This window comes from Nerophis lumbriciformis, linkage group LG16 (genome assembly GCF_033978685.3).
Source record: "Nerophis lumbriciformis linkage group LG16, RoL_Nlum_v2.1, whole genome shotgun sequence".
Taxonomy (NCBI): domain Eukaryota; kingdom Metazoa; phylum Chordata; class Actinopteri; order Syngnathiformes; family Syngnathidae; genus Nerophis; species Nerophis lumbriciformis.
In genome coordinates this window covers 45,170,943-45,193,598 of record NC_084563.2, presented here as the reverse complement: position 1 = coordinate 45,193,598, position 22,656 = coordinate 45,170,943, and the positions used below count along the sequence as shown (strand labels likewise).

General features: G+C 40.5%; 1 protein-coding gene across 3 annotated transcripts in view; it reads left to right on the top strand.

The window, feature by feature from the left end:
• LOC133617290 (uncharacterized) overlaps window positions 1–22,656 on the top strand; it is a 222,957-nt gene that overhangs the window by 39,177 nt on the left and 161,124 nt on the right. For all 3 annotated transcript variants that reach the window (XM_061977214.2, XM_061977215.2, XM_061977213.2), the window contains exons 2-4: window positions 1,186–2,515; window positions 2,594–3,010; window positions 11,038–11,239. In XM_061977214.2, coding sequence (XP_061833198.2) covers window positions 1,523–2,515; window positions 2,594–3,010; window positions 11,038–11,239 — 1,612 coding nt within the window. In that variant the 5' untranslated portion in view covers window positions 1,186–1,522. The remainder of the gene's footprint in view (window positions 1–1,185; window positions 2,516–2,593; window positions 3,011–11,037; window positions 11,240–22,656) is intronic.

Sequence of the window (22,656 nt, the reverse complement as noted above, 5' to 3'; positions counted from 1 at the left end):
AGCGAAAACGAAATTGAAGAAGAAACTGAAGCTATTGAGCCATATCGGTTTGAACCGTATGCAAGCGAAACCGGCGAAAATGACACGACAGCCAGCGACACGGGAGAAAGCGAGGACGAATTCGGCGATTGCCTTCTAACCAACGATTGGTATGTGTTTGTTTGGCATTAAAGGAAACTAACAACTATGAACTAGGTTTACAGCATATGAAATACATTTGGCAACAACATGCACTTTGAGAGTGCAGACAGCCCAATTTTCATCAATTAATATATTCTGTAGACATACCCTCATCCGTGCTCTTTTCCTGAAAGCTGATCTGTCCAGTTTTGGAGTTGATGTCAGCAGGCCAGGGAAGCTAGGGTCGATATTCTTCTCTTGATCATCTTCGGTGGCATAAGGGACGGTGTGAGCCAAGACATCCGGGGGGTTTAGCTCGCTCGTCTGCGGGAACAAACTGCCGCCATTGCTTGCCGTGCTAGCGAGGTCCTTTGTCCCTGAATTGCTCACACACTCCGGCAGATTCAATGGGGGTCTGGCGGCAGATTTCTTTGACTTTATGGTTGGAAATGCATCTGCTTTGAGTGTCGCAGGATATCCACACATTCTTGCCATCTCTGTCGTAGCATAGCTTTCGTCGGTAAAGTGTGCGGAACAAACGACTGACCATTTCGTCGGCTTTTCCACACCCTCGTATTTTGAACAAATTTCGTCCAATTTCTTGCCACTTTCGCATCTTTGGGCCACTGGTGCAACTTGAATCCGTCCCTGTTCGTGTTGTTACACCCTCCGACAACACACCGACGAAAGTGAGAAAATGGCGGATTGCTTCCTGATGTGACGTCACGACGTCATCGCTCCGAGAGCGAATGACAGAAAGGCGTTTAATTCGCCAAACTTCACCCATTTAGAGTTCGGAAATCGATTAAAAAAATATATGGTCTTTTTTCTGCAACATCAAGGTATATATTGACGCTTACATAGGTCTGGTGATAATGTTCTCTTTTAAAAGAAATGCCCTGGTGTGTTTGTGTGGGAGTGTGTGTGTGTGTGTGTACTTGCTTGCCTGTGTGTGTGTGTGCATAAAGTGTAATGTTGGGACACCCTCTGTTTTGGTCATTTTGAGTTGTATTTTAATTGTTCCCATGTTAACACGTATTTCCTTTCTTCTGCTCTTTTTTTCAGATTGTATGAGAACAAAGTCAATACTTTAGTAAAGTATTGTTCAGTTTTGCACAGTTCTTTCCTGACAGAAAACAATGACACTCCTCCATGTTGGGTATGCTGCAACCCTGTGAATCGAAGTGAAGGGACTACAACTGTGTGCATAGCTGTTTTCACCCCAAAGATGAAGGGTTAGCGGCGGACTATCGAATCATGGATTGGGCTTTTGATCAAATACCCTTTCAGAGCCTATAAAGAGGTTCAGGAGCAACGTTAAACTTATAAAGACACTGAAAATCTCAAGGACGCTTATTATGGTGCTGACATAGGTGACGCTATTGATCCTATTGACGCTAAGATGAGTGTTTCCAAGCCAGGTGAGAGAGTCACTGATGTGAAGAAGAGAAAGACGAGTATGAGACTCCCTCTTCAAGGTACAGGAGACTACAATGGAAATGCTTTTCCGGTTTTTTCCTCTTCTTCGTCCTCTTCCTCCTGTCTGGGAGAGTCTCCAGAGTCGGTGCACAGTCGCAGCAGCATCAACAGTGGCTGTGCTGTCAGCCCACACAACAACGACTCGCTCCAAGTCACCCTGGCAACGACTCTAATGACCAAAACGGACGGAATTGTGGACGATGCAATCCAACATTCATTGAACAGAAGCCAATTTGCCGAAAATGATATTTCATTTGAAAAAATGCAAACGGCAACTGATCTGTCGGACTCTAACGACAACTCTATATCTGTTTACCTTGATGCCAGCGCTCATGAACACCAAGAAACCTGGAAGGACTACGGCAGCTTTGCACTGTCCCTGGCTTTGACATCCAGTATAGTCGGTCGTAATCATAACAACAGACTTGGCTCATCGACTCCAGACTCGGAGGCAACAGAAATTCTTGCAGATTATGACGACGACGACGACGGCGAAGACGAAGCCTTGTTTTTGTCATTGAACTCTGAAACTGGTGTACAGAGAACCATCGCAACTCTCACAAACACATCCAATCCAAGCCTCTTTAGCAGAGGGGACTTGGCACAGACGCCACCCACTGAAGCTATGAGCGTAGATCATACCCCGGTATCTGGGATGTTGTTACCAGACAAACAGGATACATTTCACATACAATCTGAGGACAGTGGCACCAACTGCAAATCATGTCTTATTCCCTCTGGAATAAGTCTTGACCAAGACGCCAATGACTTTGCCCCGTTATCAAAATTAGCTGAAAGCAGTCCAAACCTCAAGACAACGACTTTGGGAATTTCAAATCATGAGGAAAAGAGGCTTCCGAAACTGGACTTTAAAAACATCAAGGCTAAAATTGTCTCACAGCCCACCCACTCCCAGGTAGTGTACTTTTTATTATTCATCTAATGTTTGTTTATTTTGCCATGTCTTGTGCTGAACTTGTCTATTTCGTTGCAGAGTAAATCTGTTTCAACATTCGGAAGAAAAACTGTTTCCAGGAAGGATGAAGTGGAAGTTTGTAATGGAGATAAAAGATCCGCTGGTACTGTCAGAGTGGCTGCGGGGTTGAAACCCATCCAAGGACCGCGTACTAATGTCAAAAGCAGCCACAAGACAGCGCCCAGGGATTCCACAAAGTCAAAAAGGCAGAGTGGGACCATCCGTAGAATTCCTTCAGACTGCCCCAGTGTTTTGGACTCAGAGGTGACTGAGAAAAAACACAGTGCCAGACCCAGAAAGGACAATCAGGAGGTGTCTGATGAACACGAAGTAAACGTAGAGTCGACACATCCAAAGGAGTTACCTGGTGAAAAATGTGTGGTTCAAACTCCACCGGCTGCAGGCAACGTGGATAAACCAAGGAACCATACTTTGGTAAGTATTTTTTAAATAAAACAATCTTCATCTTAGGCGCTCTGCATTAGACCTGTGCTGAAATGATCCTTTGGAATCTAAATAGGATCCAGGAAGAGGCTGTGCAGAATAAAGTCACTACGAAATACTTTAGTGTTGCCATCAGCCGGAACATTCATAGTAGTAGCATATGGACTTTGTGTTATTATTAAATAGTCATTATGGGTTTCATTGTCCACGCCATGGGTGTCAAACTCTGCCGTGTAATTTCACTTGGCCCTTGAGGCGATATCAAATTAACACTAGAGCTGGCCCGCCGATTGTATTCAGCGGCAGTGCCGCGGTAACACCGCATTCACCGCTAATTCTCATACTTGCCAACCCTCCCGGGAGAGTACCAGATTTCAGTGCCCGTCCCGAAAATCGTCACATCCGCTTCACATCCGCTTTTCATCCAGTCCAATGTGTGCTGGCCCAGTCACATAATATGTGCCGCTTCTGCACGCACACACAAGTGAATGCAACGCATACTTGATCAACAGCGATACAATTTACACTGAGGGTTGCCGTATAAACAACTTTAAGTTTTGTTAGAAATATACGAGAACTACGAGAATCAGCACCTCCAAGTCCGAGTCCATGGTTCTCGCCCGTAAAAGGGTGGAATGCCATCTCCGGGTTGGGGAGGAGATCTTGCCCCAAGTGGAGGAGTTCAAGTACCTCGGAGTCTTGTTCACGAGTGAGGGAAGAGTGGATCGTGAGATCGACAGGCGGATCGGTGCGGCATCTTCAGTAATGCGGACGCTGTATCGATCCGTTGTGGTGAAGAAGGAGCTGAGCCGGAAGGCAAAGCTCTCAATTTACCGGTCGATCTACGTTCCCATCCTCACCTATGGTCATGAGCTTTGGGTTATGACCGAAAGGACAAGATCGCGGGTACAAGCGGCCGAAATGAGTTTCCTCCGCCGGGTGGCGGGGCTCTCCCTTAGAGATAGGGTGAGAAGCTCTGCCATCCGGGAGAAGCTCAAAGTAAAGCCGCTGCTCCTCCACATGGAGAGGAGCCAGATGAGGTGGTTCGGGCATCTGGTCAGGATGCCACCCGAACGCCTCCCTAGGGAGGTGTTTAGGGCACGTCCGACCGGTAGGAGGCCGTGGGGAAGACCCAGGACACGTTGGGAAGACTATGTCTCCCGGCTGGCCTGGGAACGCCTCGGGGTCCCACAGGAAGAGCTGGACGAAGTGGCTGGGGAGAGGGAAGTCTGGGCTTCCCTGCTTAGGCTGCTGCCCCCGCGACCCGACCTTGGATAAGCGGAAGAAGATGGATGGATGGATGGATGGATGGATAGAAATATACGTCACACTGTGAACCCACACCAAACAAGAATGACAAACACATTTCGGGAGAACATCCGCACCGTAACACAACACAAACACAACAGAACAAATACCCAGAACCTTTTCCAGCACTAACTCTTCCGGGAGCTACAAGGTGGGGGGTTGGGGGAGGGGGGGTGTTACGGTGCGGATGTTCTCCCGAAATGTGTTTGTCATTCTTGTTTGGTGTGGATTCACAGTGTGGGGTATATTTCTAACATTGTTAAAGTTGTTTGTACGGGCACCCTCAGTGTGACCTGTATCGCTCTTGAACAAGTATGCGTTTGCATTCCCGTGTGTGTTCATACAGAAGCCGCACATATCTTGTTAGAATGGATGAAAAGCGGACGTGACGACAGCTCATAGCGGACGTTAAAGGCAGTGTCTTTAAGGCACGCCCCCAAGACTGTGGTCCGGGTGGACTACGAGATATAATGACTGATGAACACCTTCGTTCGATAATGAAGGTTGCCTCAGCTCAAAGCCTGAGCCACGACATTAATGAACTAGCATCCAAGAAAAGATGGCAGGTATCTGGCTTGGGCACATTAGATTAGATCAGTGTGTGGCAAACTGAGCAGTATAAAGTCCTGAATGGTTGGTTTATTCATTGTTATTTTATTTTCAAACACGTCAGCTGTTATTTTTGAAATCACTCTTTTTACTGTACATACAGAACATGATATAACTGTATGTGCTGGAACATCTGCATTTAAAGTGAGAGGTTTCCTGTGCAAAGATAGTATTATTGTGAGAATAAATCATTTTAAGGCCTATTGCAAGGCCCTTTCTAGTCTTTAGAAACATAATAATGTGCATTTTTGAACAACAAACATATTCATTTAGACCGGGGGTGTCAAACTCATTTTAGATGGAGAAAAATCTACTCCCAAGTGGGCCGGACTGGTAAAATCACGGCACGATAACTTAAAAATAAAGACATCTTCAGATTGTTTTCTTTGTTTAAGAATAGAACAAGCACAATCTGAAAATGTACAAATCATAATGTTGTTTTTGTTGGGTTTCTTTACACTTACATGTTGCAGTTATTAGTATGCTATCTTCATTTGTCGGTATTTATACTTTCTGAATAAATGATGTGATAATGTTCATCAGTCAACACATTTTTGTTCATTTTCAATCTATCAAGATAAAAAAAATCAAATTTCAGGATGTTATTTATGTAATTTGCTAATTTTCCTCGACTGGTGCACTAACATGTGGTGTATTATTATTATTTTTTTTACATATGTAGCATAGCTGCCTTCCAAGCAGTTGACCTGAGTTCGATTCCTGGCCAATGCATGACTTGTGGTTACCATGAATTGATTAACGTGGACCCCGACTTAAACAAGTTGAAAAACTTATTCGGGTGTTACCAATTAGTGGTCAATTGTGCGTAATATGTACTGTACTGTGCAATCTACCGTATGTTTCGGACTATAAGTCGCAGTTTTTTTCATAGTTTGGCCGGGGGTGCGACTTATACTCAGGAGCGACTTATGTGTGAAATTATTAACACATTAGCGTAAAATATCAAATAATATTATTTATCTCATTCACGTAAGAGACTAGACGTATAAGATTTCATGGGATTTAGCGATTAGGAGTGACAGATTGTTTGGTAAACGTATAGCATGTTCTATATGTTATAGTTATTTGAATGACTCTTACCATAATATGTTACGTTAACATACCAGTTGGTTATTTATGCCTCATATAACGTACACTTATTCAGCCTGTTGTTCACTATTCTTGATTTATTTTAAATTGCCTTTCAAATGTCTATTCTTGGTGTTGGCTTTTATCAAATACATTTCCCCCAAAAATGCGATTTATACTCCAGTGCGACTTATATATGTTTTTTTTCCTTCTTTGTTATGCATTTTTGGCCGGTGCGACTTATACTCCGGTGCGACTTATATTCCGAAAAATACGGTACTAATAAAAGTTTCAATCAATCAATCAATCAATCAATCAATCTACAATGATACAAAGAATTGCTATTGCGACATCTAGTGGACACATTTAGAACAGCAGTTTCTTTCATTCAAAAATTTCAGCTTATTTTTATACTTAGCAAACTCATCCCACAGGCCCGATAAAACCTGTTCGTGGGCCTGATCCGGCCTGCGATCCGGCCCTACGTTTGATACCCCTGATTTAGACCCATTTCAGATCGCATGCTAACAAAGCTATGTTAAAGGGGAACATTATCACAATTTCAGCATGGTTAAAACCATTAAAAATCAGTTCCAAGTGGCTTATTATATTTTTCGAAGTTTTTTTCCAAATTTTACCCATCACGCAATATCCCTAAAAAAAGCTTCAAAGTGCCTGATTTTAACCATCGTTATATACACCCGTCCATTTTCCTGTGACGTCACACAGTGATGCCAATACAAACAAACATGGCGGAAAGAACAGCAAGCTATAGCGACATTAGCTCGGATTCAGACTCGGATTTCAGCGGCTTAAGCGATTCAACAGATTACGCATGTATTGAAACGGATGGTTGTAGTGTGGAGGCAGGTAGCGAAAACGAAATTGAAGAAGAAACTGAAGCTATTGAGCCATATCAGTTTGAACCGTATGCAAGTGAAACCGACAAAAACGACACGACAGCCAGCGACACGGGAGAAAGCGAGGACGAATTCGGCGATCGCCTTCTAACCAACGATTGGTATGTGTTTGTTTGGCATTAAAGGAAACTAACAACTATGAACTAGGTTTACAGCATATGAAATACATTTGGCAACAACATGCACTTTGAGAGTGCAGACAGCCCAGTTTTCATCAACTAATATATTCTGTAGACATACCCTCATCCGCGCTCTTTTCCTGAAAGCTGATCTGTCCAGTTTTGGAGTTGATGTCAGCAGGCTAGGGAAGCTAGGGTCGATATTCTTCTCTTGATCATCTTCGGTGGCATAAGGGACGGTGTGAGCCAAGACATCCAGGGGGTTTAGCTCGCTCGTCTGCGGGAACAAACTGCTTGCCGTGCTAGCGAGGTCCTTTGTCCCTGAATTGCTCACACACTCCGGCAGATTCAATGGGGGTCTGGCGGCAGATTTCTTTGACTTTATCGTTGGAAATGCATCTGCTTTGAGTGTCGCAGGATATCCACACATTCTTGCCATCTCTGTCGTAGCATAGCTTTCGTCGGTAAAGTGTGCGGAACAAACGTCCAATTTCTTGCCACTTTCGCATCTTTGGGCCACTGGTGCAACTTGAATCCGTCCCTGTTCGTGTTGTTACACCCTAGAGATGCGCGGTTTGCGGACACAACCGCCCGGGTCGGGCGGTTGAAATAAAAAAAAAATTAGATTTTAAATAGATTCAGGCGGGTGGCAGTTAAACCAATTCGGAAATATATATACATAGTTAAATGTTGTTACCCACATACGAAAAACGAGCAGGCACCTGCAGCATATGCCACAACAGAAGAAGAAGAAAAAAAGAGATGGACACTTTTACGGAGCGGAGAAGGGATTGAGGCCCCTTCCCCCGAGAGGGCCCCACCGGGAGCCGTAGCTGAGGTGATCCGCGAGAAGTGCGCTCAGCGCGGCTCCCAGATGATTGCGCACTGGTGTGCGTCTGGGCCGTGACAGTGTGGCACGCGAATGTCTCTGCTGCATTGGATCAGTCTCCTTTCTTTAACAGGCAAAAGCTTTCTAACCTCACTAATGCCTTGCATCGTCTATATTAGATATATAACAACGGGCGGGTGCGGTTTTGATAAATGTTAGGTCGGGTGGATGGCGGATGGTTGACGACTTTTGTGATGCGGTTGCGGATGAAATAATTGCCTATCCGCGCATCTCTATTACACCCTCCGACAACACACCGACGAGGCATGATGTCTCCAAGGTACGGAAAACAGTCGAAAAAACGGAAAATAACAGAACTGATTTGACTCGGTGTTTGAGAAAATGGCGGATTGCTTCCTGATGTGACGCCACATTGTGACGTCATCGCTCCGAGAGCGAATATTAGAAAGGCGTTTAATTCGCCAAAATTCACCCATTTAGAGTTCGGAAATCGGTTAAAAAAATATATGGTCTTTTTTCTGCAACATCAAGGTATATATTGACGCTTACATAGGTCTGGTGATAATGTTCCCCTTTAAGTTAGTGTTTTTGCCAGTGAGTAATGCACACATTCTTCCTGTAACAATTCCAGGAATTTAAATACTCTACAAACAGACTTTAGCTTGGTTAAATTACTCTCCAATTTCGGGTGAGGATTATGAACGATCGACAGGAGGAGCAGGATTTGCTCGGAGAACTTGGGCACATTAAAAATACATTGGGTGGCAATATGTAGAGAGGTGCAGTGATTGTCAACAAATATGACTGAATCTGAAAGAAACCAGTGTCTTACTTGAATAGAGCAGTGATTTTCAACCTTTTTTGAGCCAAGGCACATTTTTTGCGTTGAAAAAATGCGGAGGCACACCACCAGCAGAAATCATTAAAAAACGAAACTCATTTGACAGTAAAAAGTTGTTGTCGCAATTGTTGGATATGACTTTAAAGCATAACTAACCATGCATCACTATAGCTCTTGTCTCAAAGTAGGTGTACTGTCACCACCTGTCACATCACGCCCTGACTTATTTTGAGTTTTTTTGCTGTTTTTCTGTGTGTAGTGTTTTAGTTCTTGTCTTGCGCTCCTATTTTGGTGGCTTTTTCTCTATTTTTGGTATTTTCCTGTAGCAGTTTCATGTCTTCCTTTGAGCGATATTTCCCGCATCTACTTTGTTTTAGCAATCAAGAATATTTCAGTTGTTTTTATCTAGAGATGTCCGATAATGGCTTTTTTGCCGATGTCCAATATTCTGATATTGTCCAACTCTTAATTACCGATTCCGATATCAACCGATACCGATATATACAGTCGTGGAATTAACACATTATTATGCCTAATTTTGTTAACAAGGTTTTCCAAAATAAATCAACTCAAGTTATGGAAAAAAAATGCCAACATGGCACTGCCATATTTATTATTGAAGTCACAAAGTGCATTTATTTTTTTAACATGCCTCAAAACAGCAGCTTGGAATTTGAGGTGGGCGGGGTCGGGGGGGGGGGGGGGGGGGGGGGGGTTGAGGTGGTGGTGGTGGTAGGGGGGGAGGGTTAGCGGGGGGTGTATATTGTTGCGTGCCGGAAGAGTTAGTGCTGCAAGGGGTTCTGGGTATTTGTTCTGTTGTGTCTATTTATTTATTTATTTATTTATATATATTTATATATATTTATTTATTTATTTATATATATTTATATATATTTATTTATTTATATATGCACCTTATTGCTTTTTTATCCTGCACTACCATGAGCTGATGTATCGAAATTTCGTTCTTATCTGTGCTGTAAAGTTCAAATTTGAATGACAATAAAAAGGAAGTCTAAGTCTAAGTCTAAGTCTGTTACGATGCGAATGCTCTCCCGAAATGTGTTTGTCATTCTTGTTTGGTGTGGGTTCACAGTTTGGCGCGTATTTGTAACAGTGTTAAAGTTGTTTATACGGCCACCCTCAGTGTGACCTGTATGGCTGTTGACCAAGTATGCATTGCATTCACTTGTGCGTGTGAAAAGCCATAAATATTATGTGATTGGGCCGGCATGCAAAGGCAGTGCCTTTAAGGTTTATTGGCGCGCTATACTTCTCCCTACGTCCGTGTAAATAGTCATACATTTTACTTTTTGAAACCGATACCGATCATTTCCGATATCACATTTTAAAGCATTTAGATATTATCGGACATCTCTATTTTTATCCTTCTTTGCGGGGACATTGTTGATTGACATGTCATGTTCGGATGCACTTTATGGACGCCGTCTTTGCTCCGCAGTAAGTCTTTGCTCCGCAGTAAGTCTTTGCTGTCGTCCAGCATTCTGTTTTTGTTTACTTTATAGCCAGTTCAGTTTTACTTCCGTTCTGCACAGCCTTCCCTAAACTTCAACGCCTTTTCTTAGCGGCACTCACCTTTTGTTTATTTTTGGTTCAAGCATTAGACACCTTTTTACCTGCACCCTGCCTCCCGCTGTTTCCGACATCTACAAAGCAATTAGCTACCGGCTGCCACCTACTGACATGGAAGAGTATTACACGCTAGACAGCACCGACACTCAACAACAACACATCATTTGCAGACTATAATTACTGGTTTGCAAAAAATATCTTTAACCCGAATAGGTGAAACTAGATAATCTCCCACGGCACACCAGACTGGTGGTTGAAAAACACTGGAATAGAGCAAGTGAGACACAAAGGCAGCAGCCCTTTAGTCACAAACTCACACCATGTGTGCTGGTGTTTATTAGGTCATAGTGGAAGAACATGAGTACTTTGGGGTATGACTGTTTAATGGAGGTATGGACACAACCTGGAAGTTGAAGACAATTGGAATATTTGAAATCTCTTTGTTTGTATCACTATTTTCTTCCCTTCTGCACACACACACACACACACACACACACACACACACACACACACACACACACACAGTCCTTTACTCCGCCCCTCTTCTCCCTCACCACCTCCCCTCACTTCCCTCGGTCCACATTTGTGACCGTGGAGGAGGAATGGCTAACACCATGGTCTCAGTGCGCAACTCTGAGCTGGGATCCCTGGGCTGGAGTCTAGTCACTAAGCGCCAACTGTTCCTGCAGAATGTCTCCAAGCTGGGGCCCATGGCAAGGCAGCAGGGGCCAAGCACGCGAGCGGTTAAGGCACCGCCTCCGGCGACCCGACCTCCAGGTCCAGAGGGCCCCAGGTCCCGGCAAAGTCAAACAGATGGACCCGTGGCGAGAGAAGTCGGACAGAGTGCTGGAGATGGATCTCCGATGCGAGTGAAACACTTTCAAAGCCTGGGTGAGTCAAATATGAGCTATTTCAGCACCCGTAATTTGCTTTTTGGAACCTGAAATCAAAACCACCGCAAGACACAATATGTCTTATCTGCGTGCATGTGTGCCATGTGTACTGGAACAAGTTTTTCTCTCAACATCAGGATCAGGACATAGTCTGACACAGTTGTAACATACCTTCCACATACCATTATGCAACACAATGTTGTGTGCAAATTACACATCTGGGCTGGCCACACTTACAAACCTGACACAAGCTTCTGGCTGACGCTGACAGACAAACTATAGTAAACAGAAACTGGTCTGGGTACTTTAAATACGTTGTTTGCTGCAGAATTACATATGTGTCAGTTTTTACACCAGGACTTGTTGCTGTATGTATTTACTAAAGTTGACATACACTTGTAAAGAACATAATGTCATGGCTGTCTTGAGTTTCCAATCATTTCTACAACTCTTATTTTTTTGTGATTGGAGCACATACTTGTTGGTCACAAAAAACATTCATGAAGTTTGGTTCTTTTATGAATTTATTATGGGTCTACTGAAAATGTGATTAAATCTGCTGTGTCTAAAGCAGGGGTGCTCACACTTTTTCTGCAGGCGAGCTACTTTTCAATTGATCAAGTCGTGGGGATCTACCTCATTCATATATATCATTTATATTTACTTATTTATGAAATATATGTTTTTGTTAACAAGTTAAAGGTGTTTAATGATAATGCAAGCATGTTTAACACATATAGTTAATATTGTTAATAAGTTAAAGGTGTTTAATGATAATGCAAGCATGTTTAACACATATAGTTAATATTGTTAATAAATTAAAGATGTTTAATGATAATACAAGCATGTTTAACACATATAGTTAATATTGTTAATAAGTTAAAGGTGTTTAAAGATAATACAAGCATGTTTAACACATATAGTTAATATTGTTAATAAATTAAAGGTGTTTAATAAAAATACAAGTATGTTTAATACATATAGTTAATATTGTTAACAAGTTAAAGATGTTTAACGATAATACAAGCATATTTAACACATATAGTTATTATTGTTAATAAGTTAAAGGTGTTTAAAGATAATACAAGCATGTTTAACACATATAGTTAATATTGTTAACAAGTTAAAGGTGTTTAAAGATAATACAAGCATGTTTAATACATATAGTTAATATTGTTAATACATTAAAGGTGTTTAAAGATAATACAAGCATGTTTAACACATATAGTTAATATTGTTAACAAGTTAAAGATGTTTAATGATAATGCAAGCATGTTTAATACATATAGTTAATATTGTTAATAAGTTAAAGGTGTTTAAAGATAATACAAGCATGTTTAACACATATAGTTAATATTGTTAATAAATTAAAGGTGTTTAATAAAAATACAAGTATGTTTAATACATATAGTTAATATTGTTAACAAGTTAAAGATGTTTAACGATAATACAAGCATATTTAACACATATAGTTATTATTGTTAATAAGTTAAAGGTGTTTAAAGATAATACAAGCATGTTTAACACATATAGTTAATATTGTTAACAAGTTAAAGGTGTTTAAAGATAATACAAGCATGTTTAATACATATAGTTAATATTGTTAATACATTAAAGGTGTTTAAAGATAATACAAGCATGTTTAACACATATAGTTAATATTGTTAATAAATTAAAGGTGTTTAAAGATAATGCAAGCATGTTTAACACATATAGTTAATATTGTTAACAAGTTAAAGGTGTTTAAAGATAATGCAAGCAGGTTTAACACATATAGTTAATATTGTTAACAAGTTAAAGGTGTTTAAAGATAATACAAGCATGTTTAACACATATAGTTAATATTGTTAACAAGTTAAAGGTGTTTAAAGATAATACACGCATGTTTAACACATATAGTTAATATTGTTAATAAGTTAAAGGTGTTTAAAGATAATACAAGCATGTTTAACATATATTGTTAATAAATTAAAGGTGTTTAAAGATAATACAAGCATGTTTAACACATATAGTTAATATTGTTAATAAGTTAAAGGTGTTTAAAGATAATACAAGCATGTTTAACACATATAGTTAATATTGTTAATAAGTTAAAGGTGTTTAAAGATAATACAAGCATGTTTAACACATATAGTTAATATTGTTAATAAGTTAAAGGTGTTTAATGATAATACAAGCATGTTTAACACATATAGTTAATATTGTTAACAAGTTAAAGGTGTTTAATGATAATACAAGCATGTTTAACACATATAGTTAATTTTGTTAATAAGTTAAAGGTGTTTAATGATAATACAAGCATGTTTAACACATATAGTTAAAATTGTTAATAAGTTAAAGGTGTTTAAAGATAATACAAGCATGTTTAACGCATATAGTTAATATTGTTAACAAGTTAAAGATGTTTAATGATAATACAAGCATGTTTAACACATATAGTTAATATTGTTAGCAAGTTATAGGTGTTTAAAGATAACACAAGCATGTTTAACACATATAGTTAATATTGTTAACAAGTTAAAGGTGTTTAATGATAATTCAAGCATGTTTAACACATATAGTTGTTATTGTTAACAAGTTAAAGGTGTTTAATGATAATACAAGCATGTTTAACACATATAGATTCCTTTCTTTCATGAAGACAAGAATATAAGTTGGTGTATTACCTGATTCTGATGACTTGCATTGATTGGAATCAGACAGTGGTGCTGATAACGTCCGCATTTTCGAATGGAGGAGAAAAAAAAGTCCTCCTTTCTGTCCAATACCACATGAAAGTGGTTGGTTTTTGGCATCTTATTTATCCAGCTTCCGTACTCCTTTGTATACACTTTACAAGAAATATATTGTCGGCAAACTCCGTAGCTTGCCAGCTTGTGCACGCCAGCTTTCTGAGACTCTTATTTTGTTAGCGCAGGCAGGATGAAGCAGCGCTTTTATTGTGCAACTGTGCAGTCGGTCTTTGGAGTTTTGACGACAGGTACGGCGCCAGAGTCTGTTGAAATAAAGTGTTTCTCGCCTTCCAGTCGGTAATTTTAATGAGCTGGCAGCAGCCAGCGTCATCTCAGAAGACCCTCGGGTGCCGTGAATGTCAATCAAGTGACGAAAGTGACGTCATAGTGAAGATTTATGATCGCTCATTTTTAGGACTATTTTTTTAATGCCTGGCTGGTGATCGACTGACACACCCTCCGCGATCGACCGGTAGCTCGCGATCGACGTAATGAGCACCCCTGGTCAAAAGTATACATACAGCAATGTTAATATTTGCTTACATGTCCCTTGACAAGTTTCACATGGACAAAGATAAGACCTTCTGGAGGAAAGTTCTGTGGTCAGATGAAACAAAAATGTTGCTGTTTGGCCACAATACCCAGCAATATGTTTGGAGGAGAAAAGGTGAGGCCTTTAATCCCAGGAACACAATTCCTACCGTCAAGCATGGTGGTGGTAGTATTATGCTCTGGGCCTGTTTTGCTGCCAAAGGAACTGGTGCTTTACAGAGAGTAAGTGAGACAATGAAAAAGGAGAATTACCTCCGACAACCTAAAATTATCAGCCCGGAGGTTGGGTCTTGGGCGCAGTTGGGTGTTCCAACAGGACAATGACCCCAAACACATGTCAAAAGTGGTAAAGGAATGGCTAAATCAGGCTAGAATGAAGGTTTTAGAATGGCCTTCCCAAAGTCCTGACTTAAAAGTGTGGACAATGCTGAAGAAACAAGTCCATGTGCAGAAAACCAACACATTTAGCTGAACTGCACCAATTTTGTCAAGAGGAGTGGATAAAAATTCAAGCAGAAGCTTGTGGATGGCTACCAAAAAGAATTTTTGACCACTCTTGTTGACAAAATTGGTGCAGTTCATCTAAATGTATTGTTTTTCTGAAATGGACTTGTTTATTCAGCATTTTCCACACGTTTAAGTCAGGAATTTGGGAAGGCCACTCTAAAACCTTAATTCTAGCCTGATTTAGCCATTCCTTGACCACTTTTGAGGTGTGTTGGGGGCATACTTGCCAACCCTCCCGGATTTTCCGGGAGACTCTCAAAATTCAGCGCCTCTCCCGAAAGCCTCCCGAGACAAATTATCTCCTGAAAATCTCCCGAAAGTCAGGCGAACTCAGGTCCATGCGGACCTGAATCCGCTTTCCCACAATATAAACGGTGTGCCTGTCCAATCACGTTATAACTGTAGAATGATCGAGGGCGAGTTCTTGGTTCCTTAAGTGGGTTTATTGTTAGGCAGTTTCATTAACGTCCTCCCAGCGCGGTAACAACACACAACAACAGCAGTCACGTTTTCGTCTACCGTAAAGCAGTTCGTCTGCCGTAAACAGCAATGTTGTGACACTCTTAAACAGGACAATACTGCCATCTAGTGCATTTGATGAAAGCACTTTTGTGCGTGCCACACAGCAATACATCATCAGAGAGGGTGTTCAGCATGGTTAGAAAAATAGTGACAGAGAATAGAACAAGGATGGACAATTCAACCCTTAACTCAACAAGTATATGTGTAAATAAATGAACACTGAAATTCAAGTATTTATTTTATTTAATCAATTCATGGTAGGTCTTGCTAACAGCTGTGTCCAAAGTTTGTTTTGCTTTTAGATGCTATTTTAAACTTGTTGTGCTTCGATAAAATACCGCATCGCTGCATCATAAGCAAATCACCTTGGTTTTATCTAAAGTTCTGCCGATGTTTAATTTGAAGCCAAATTTGCCCCAAATTTACTGCAATCAGTTTGCAATAGGTGTGTACTGCGTCAGTGCAAACTTACTCAACTTTGCACTGACGCACCTTTTAGGTCACTATCTTCGGTCACAGATTTCTTCAATTGCTTAAGCACGATTTTGAATAAAGGGTCCGGTTTTTCCAAAACACCACACACAATTAACACAACCATCCACACAACTAGCAGAACACCTCAGATCCTTTGCAAAATGAAACACTCTTGCAAAATCTATACACTACTTCGTAAAAAGGATATTTTGTTACCATATGAAAACACACTTTTCATGTGACAACATTCCGTCTGAACCAGTTACAACTTAAAACACTTTTTGCAATTCTACAAACCCCGTTTCCTAATGAGTTGGGAAATTGTGTTAGATGTAAATATAAACGGAATACAACAATTTGCAAATCCTTTTCAACCCATATTCAGTTGAATATGCTACAAAGACAACATATTTGATGTTCAATCTGATAAACATTTTTTTTGTGTGCAAATAATCATTAACTTTAGAATTTGATGCTAGCAACACGTGACAAAGAAGTTGGGAAAGGTGGTAATAAATACTGATAAAGTTGAGGAATGCTCATCAAACACTTATTTGGAACATCCCAAAGGTGTGCAGGCTAATTGGGAACAGGTGGGTGCCATGATTGGGTATAAAAACAGCTTCCCAAAAAATGCTCAGTCTTTCACAAGAAAGGATGGGGCGAGGTACACCCCTTTGTCCACAACTGCGTGAGCAAATAGTCAAACAGTTTAAGAACAACGTTTCTCAAAGTGCAATTGCAAGAAATTTAGGGATTTCAACATCTACGGTCTAAAATATTATCAAAAGGTTCAGAGAATCTGGAGAAATCACTCCACGTAAGCAACATGGCCGGAAACCAACAATGAATGACCGTGACCTTCGATCCCTCAGACGGCACTGTATCAAAAACCGACATCAATCTAAAGGATATCACCACATGGGCTCAGTAACACTTCAGAAAACCACTGCCACTAAATACAGTTTGTCGCTACATCTGTAAGTGCAAGTTAAAACTCTACTATGCAAGGCGAAAGCCATTTATCAACAACACCCAGAAACGCCGCCGGCTTCTCTGGGTCCGAGATCATCTAAGATGGACTCATGCAAAGTGGAAAAGTGTTCTGTGGTCTGACGAGTCCACATTTCAAATTGTTTTTGGAAATATTCGACATCGTGTCATCCGGACCAAAGGGGAAGCGAACCATCCAGACTGTTATCGACGCAAAGTTCAAAAGCCAGCATCTGTGATGGTATGGAGGTGCATTAGTGCCCAAAGCATGGGTAACTTACACATCTGTGAAGGCACCATTAATGCTGAAAGGTACATACAGGTTTCGGAACAACATATTCTGCCATCTAAGCGCCGTCTTTTTCATGGACGCCCCTGCTTATTTCAGCAAGACAATGCCAAGCCACATTCAGCACGTGTTACAATAGCGTGGCTTCGTAAAAAAAGAGTGGGGGTACTTTCCTGGCCCGCCTGCAGTCCAGACCTGTCTCCCATTGAAAATGTGTGGCGCATTATGAAGCGTAAAATACGACAGCGAAGACCCTGGACTGTTGAACGACTGAAGCTCTACATAAAACAAGAATGGGAAAGAATGCCACTTTCAAAGCTTCAACAATTAGTTTCCTCAGTTCCTAATCGTTTATTGAGTGTTGTTAAAAGAAAAGGTGCAAAAAAAAAATGTAAGTTTATGAGTTTGAACATCAAATATCTTGTCTTTGTAGTGCATTCCATTGAATATGGGTTGAAAAGGATTTGCAAATCATTGTATTCCGTTTATATTTACATCTAACACAATTTCCCAACTCATTTGGAAACGGGGTTTGTACTTCTCAGTGATCGGAGTAATGTAAGAGAAAGTGCAAATGTACAATCCAGAAAATTCACCAAATAAGACCAATCCTGTAAAATGATACAACAGGAGTAAAACAAATGAAATAAAATCAGATCAGGAGAATTTCACAGGCAATTCAGTTGCAATTAAAAAAAACTACAAGGTAATGGAGCATGTCTATGTAGACCAAGTGTGTCCAAATTGCGGCCCGTAGGTCATTTTTAACGGCCCCACGGCACATTCTAAAAATACGATAAAAAAATTCATTAAAAAAAACATAAAAAGTGGTATAAAAGAGCAAACAGGTGAAATATAACAAGAACACGTTGCAATGTTTACTCTAATAACACAAAGCTGCCATGCAGGCTGTTTCTTTCTTTAAAAAAAAAATAATGACTCAAAATCAATGTCATTATGAATTATTGCCCTATTGAAGGCTCCAATTACGTCACATTAAATATTCCACTTTGAGATATTCTTTGTTTTTTTTAAAAGAAGGGCCTAAAAGGAACCACCAAAAAACATAAACAACAATAAAACGTATAATTGACAGGTAGATCTGAAGCTGATCTCAAGATGATTGTGTTAAAAGTAAACAGTCAAAATAATTTATTTTGTAACACTTTAATGAGTTATAACCCTTTTGGATCCCCCAATAATTGTCAGGACGTGGACTATGGTGTGTTTGTTTTCCCGAGATGCAAGTAAAGCTGGACTGGTCATGGCGTGAAGGTAAATACATATTTAATAATAACACTCAAAGGAACAAAAAAACGCGCTCAAGGCGGATGTACAAACTTGGCTAACGAAACAAAAAGACTTGCACGTGGGCAAAAAAAACTGTGAACAATTAAACAAAAACACTAACTGTGGCATTGATAGAAAAAACGTACTTGGACATGGAATGAAGTGCGCAGAGGTAGACAGAGTGTGACAGGGGTAGGAATGCGGGATGTCACCAGAATGACAAACTGAAAACAATGAACTTAAATACTACCGACATGATTAGTGAAAACAGGTGCGTGACTCAAAACGTGAAACAGGTGCGTGACGTGACAGGTGAAAACTAAAGGGTTGCTATGGTGACAAACAAGAGTGCACAATGAGTCCAAACGTGAAACTAATGGGTAACTATGGAAACAAGACCAGGGAGTGAAAAGCCAGAAACTAAAGAGTCCAATAACTAAACAAAACATGACTAAAACAACACATGATTACACCGACATGACAATAATTTTAGTGGGATTTTTGTGTGTGTGTCATTGCTCAAAAAATAATAATGAATTAAAATAAATGTTGTTATGAGTTATTGACCTTTTTAGGACTCCAATTATTTTATAATCTCAAATATTCCACTTTAAAATTTCATTGGGGGAAAATATTGCATATTTGGTGTTTTTTCCATAAAAAGGGCATACAACGTAAATGTTTAAAAACGTTATATTGACAGATAGACCTAATGCTGAGATAGAGATTTAAACTTTGAATAATAATAATAATACTAAATAATTTTTTATATTTTTTGGACCAAGTTCACCGGGATCAAGCCTGAGTGGAGGCCTAAATGTATATATTTTTTATACATACATTGTATTGTTTTTTAAAATAAAAAATATCAAAATGGCCCCCACTTGCTTTGATTTTTCAGTGTGCGGCCCTCGGTGGAAAAAGTTTGGACACCCCTGATGTAGACCAACTCAGTTCCCAGTCCAATTTGTTCTTACTACTAAAAAGTGCAGCTTAAGTTGACATTGACATATAGGGTTGATTTATTTCGTCAACATACAGTAACATTTTAGACCCTAGGGCAGGGGTGGGCAAACTCTTTGGCTCAGGGGCCACATTGGCTTTTGACATTTGACAGACAAGCCGGGCGAGCACTTGATGCCCAACATATCTGTTGGAACTAAGGGTAGGCTTCTCAAACATGGGCTATTTTAATCATCATACGTCTATTTTCAACAATATATCATCAAAGAAACATACAATTTAGTGGGAGCAGTGTTGTGCATCAAAGTCTAGTATTAGTTTTGTTGTGGCAATTCTCGAAACAGATCTTTGCTCAATTCTGTTTTAATATTTGGCGGGCCGGAGTAAAGGGACCAACAGGCCCTGATGTGGCCCGCGGGCCGGAGTTTGCACACCCCCTGTCCAAGGGGCTAATTTCTAAGAAAGAATAGTTTGTTTACAGTTATAGAATAGGTACCATGAATTGATTAAGTGGACCCCCGACACATTTTGGGAGAACATCCGCACCGTAACACAACATAAACACAACAGAGCAAATACCCAGAATCCCTTGCAGCACTAACTCTACCGGAACGCTACAATATACACCCCTCGCTACACTCCACCCAACCCCGCCCACCTAAACCTCCTCATGCTCTCTCAGGGAGAGCATGTCCCAAATTCCAAGCTGCTATTTTGAGGCATGTTAAAAAAAAAAATGCAAGTTGAAAAACTTATTCGGGTGTTACCATTTAGTGGTCAATTGTACGGAATATGTACTGTACTGTGCAATCTACTAATAAAAGTTTCAATCAATCAATCAATCAAAGTACTAGGTACCGTCTAGTGACAAAGCAATAAAAAGTGCACACAGTAACTTCCTGTTCAGTGCAAAATATGTAGCGTAATAAAAACATGGCAGTATTTAGCTGGATTCTACCAGGAAGTTTTTTATAGTTGGACACGAAAAGGAGGATTTGCACATGTACAAAAGTTTCAACTTCATTGTAGTCAAGACATACAACTAGAGATGTCCGATGATGGCTTTTTTGCCGATATTCCGATATTGTCCAACTCTTAATTACCGATATCAACCAATACCGATATATACAGTCGTGGAATTAACACATTATTATGCCTAATTTTGTTGTGATGCCCCGCTGGATGCATTAAACAATGTAACAAAATAAATCAACTCAAGTTATGGAAAAAATTGTCAACATGGTACTGCCATATTTATTATTGAAGTCACAAAGTGCATTATTTTTTTTAACAAGGCTCAAAATAGCAGCTTGGAATTTGGGACATGCTCTCCCTGAGAGAGCATGAGGAGGTTTAGGTGGGCGGGGTTGGGTGGAGTGTAGCGTCCCGGTAGAGTTAGTGCTGCAAGAGATTCTGGGTATTTGTTTGTTACGGTGCGGATGTTCTCCCGAAATGTGTTTGTCATTCTTGTTTGGTGTGGGTTCATAGTGTGGCGCATGTTTGTAACGGTGTTAAAGTTGTTTATACGGCCACCCTCAGTGTGACCTGTATGGCCTTGCATTCACTTGTCTGTGTGAAAAGCCGTAGATATTATGTGACTGGGCCGGCACGCAAAGGCAGTGCCTTTAAGGTTTATTGGCGCTCTGTACTTCTCCCTACGTCCGTGTACACAGCGGCGTTTTAAAAAGTCATACATTTTACTTTTTGAAACCGATACCGATCATTTACGATATATTTAAAGCATTTATCGGCCGATAATTTCGGCAGTCCGATATTATCGGACATCTCTACATACAACATAATTACTGTAGCAGTTCTGTGAGATAATAGTATGAAATTTATGACAATAGAAGAATGGAAATACAAAATATGCACAAATAGAGGAAAGGCTACTACCGTAAGTTTGAAAATAATTCGGATTTTGGTTATTTCGCTTATGTCGACGCCAGTCCACATAAACTGGCACCGTTAGATTCCGTGAAATGAAACCTCTTGGACTTAGAGTTCACATTCTGATGGACAATGACTTGTCTGTCCTGTCCTTGCTGATCTTCGGGAACAAAACTGCTGTCTCTTGACCCCAGACCAAGATTCCCATCAATAGATTCTTTTGTGCACGTGTACGTTTGTGTGTGCTCTCCGAATGCACTCGGGACCAAATAACTTAAAGGGGAACATTATCACCAGACCTATGTAAGCGTCAATATATACCTTGATGTTGCAGAAAAAAGACCATATATTTTTTTAACCGATTTCCGAACTCTAAATGGGTGAATTTTGGCCAATTAAACGCCTTTCTAATATTCGCTCTCGGAGCGATGACGTCACAACGTGGCGTCACATCGGGAAGCAATCCGCCATTTTCTCAAACACCGAGTCAAATAGCTCTGTTATTTTCCGTTTTTTCGACTGTTTTCCGTACCTTGGAGACATCATGCCTCGTCGGTGTGTTGTCGGAGGGTGTAACAACACCAACAGGGACGGATTCAAGTTGCACCAGTGGCCCAAAGATGCCAAAGTGGCAAGAAATTGGACGTTTGTTCCGCACACTTTACCGACGAAAGCTATGCTACGACAGAGATGGCAAGAATGTGTGGATATCCTGCGACACTCAAAGCAGATGCATTTCCAACGATAAAGTCAAAGAAATCTGCCGCCAGACCCCCATTGAATCTGCCGGAGTGTGTGAGCAATTCAGGGACAAAGGACCTCGGTAGCACGGCAAGCAATGGCGGCAGTTTGTTCCCGCAGACGAGCGAGCTCAACCCCCTGGATGTCTTGGCTCACACCGTCCCAAAGATGATCAAGATCGACCCTAGCTTCCCTGGCCTGCTGACATGAGGGTATGTCTACAGAATATATTAATTGATGAAAATTGGGCTGTCTGCACTCTCAGAGTGCATGTTGTTGCCAAATGTATTTCATATGCTGTAAACCTAGTTCATAGTTGTTAGTTTCCTTTAATGCCAAACAAACACATACCAATCGTTGGTTAGAAGGCGATCGCCGAATTCGTCCTCGCTTTCTCCCGTGTCGCTGGCTGTCGTGTCGTTTTCGTCGGTTTCGCTTGCATACGGTTCAAACCGATATGGC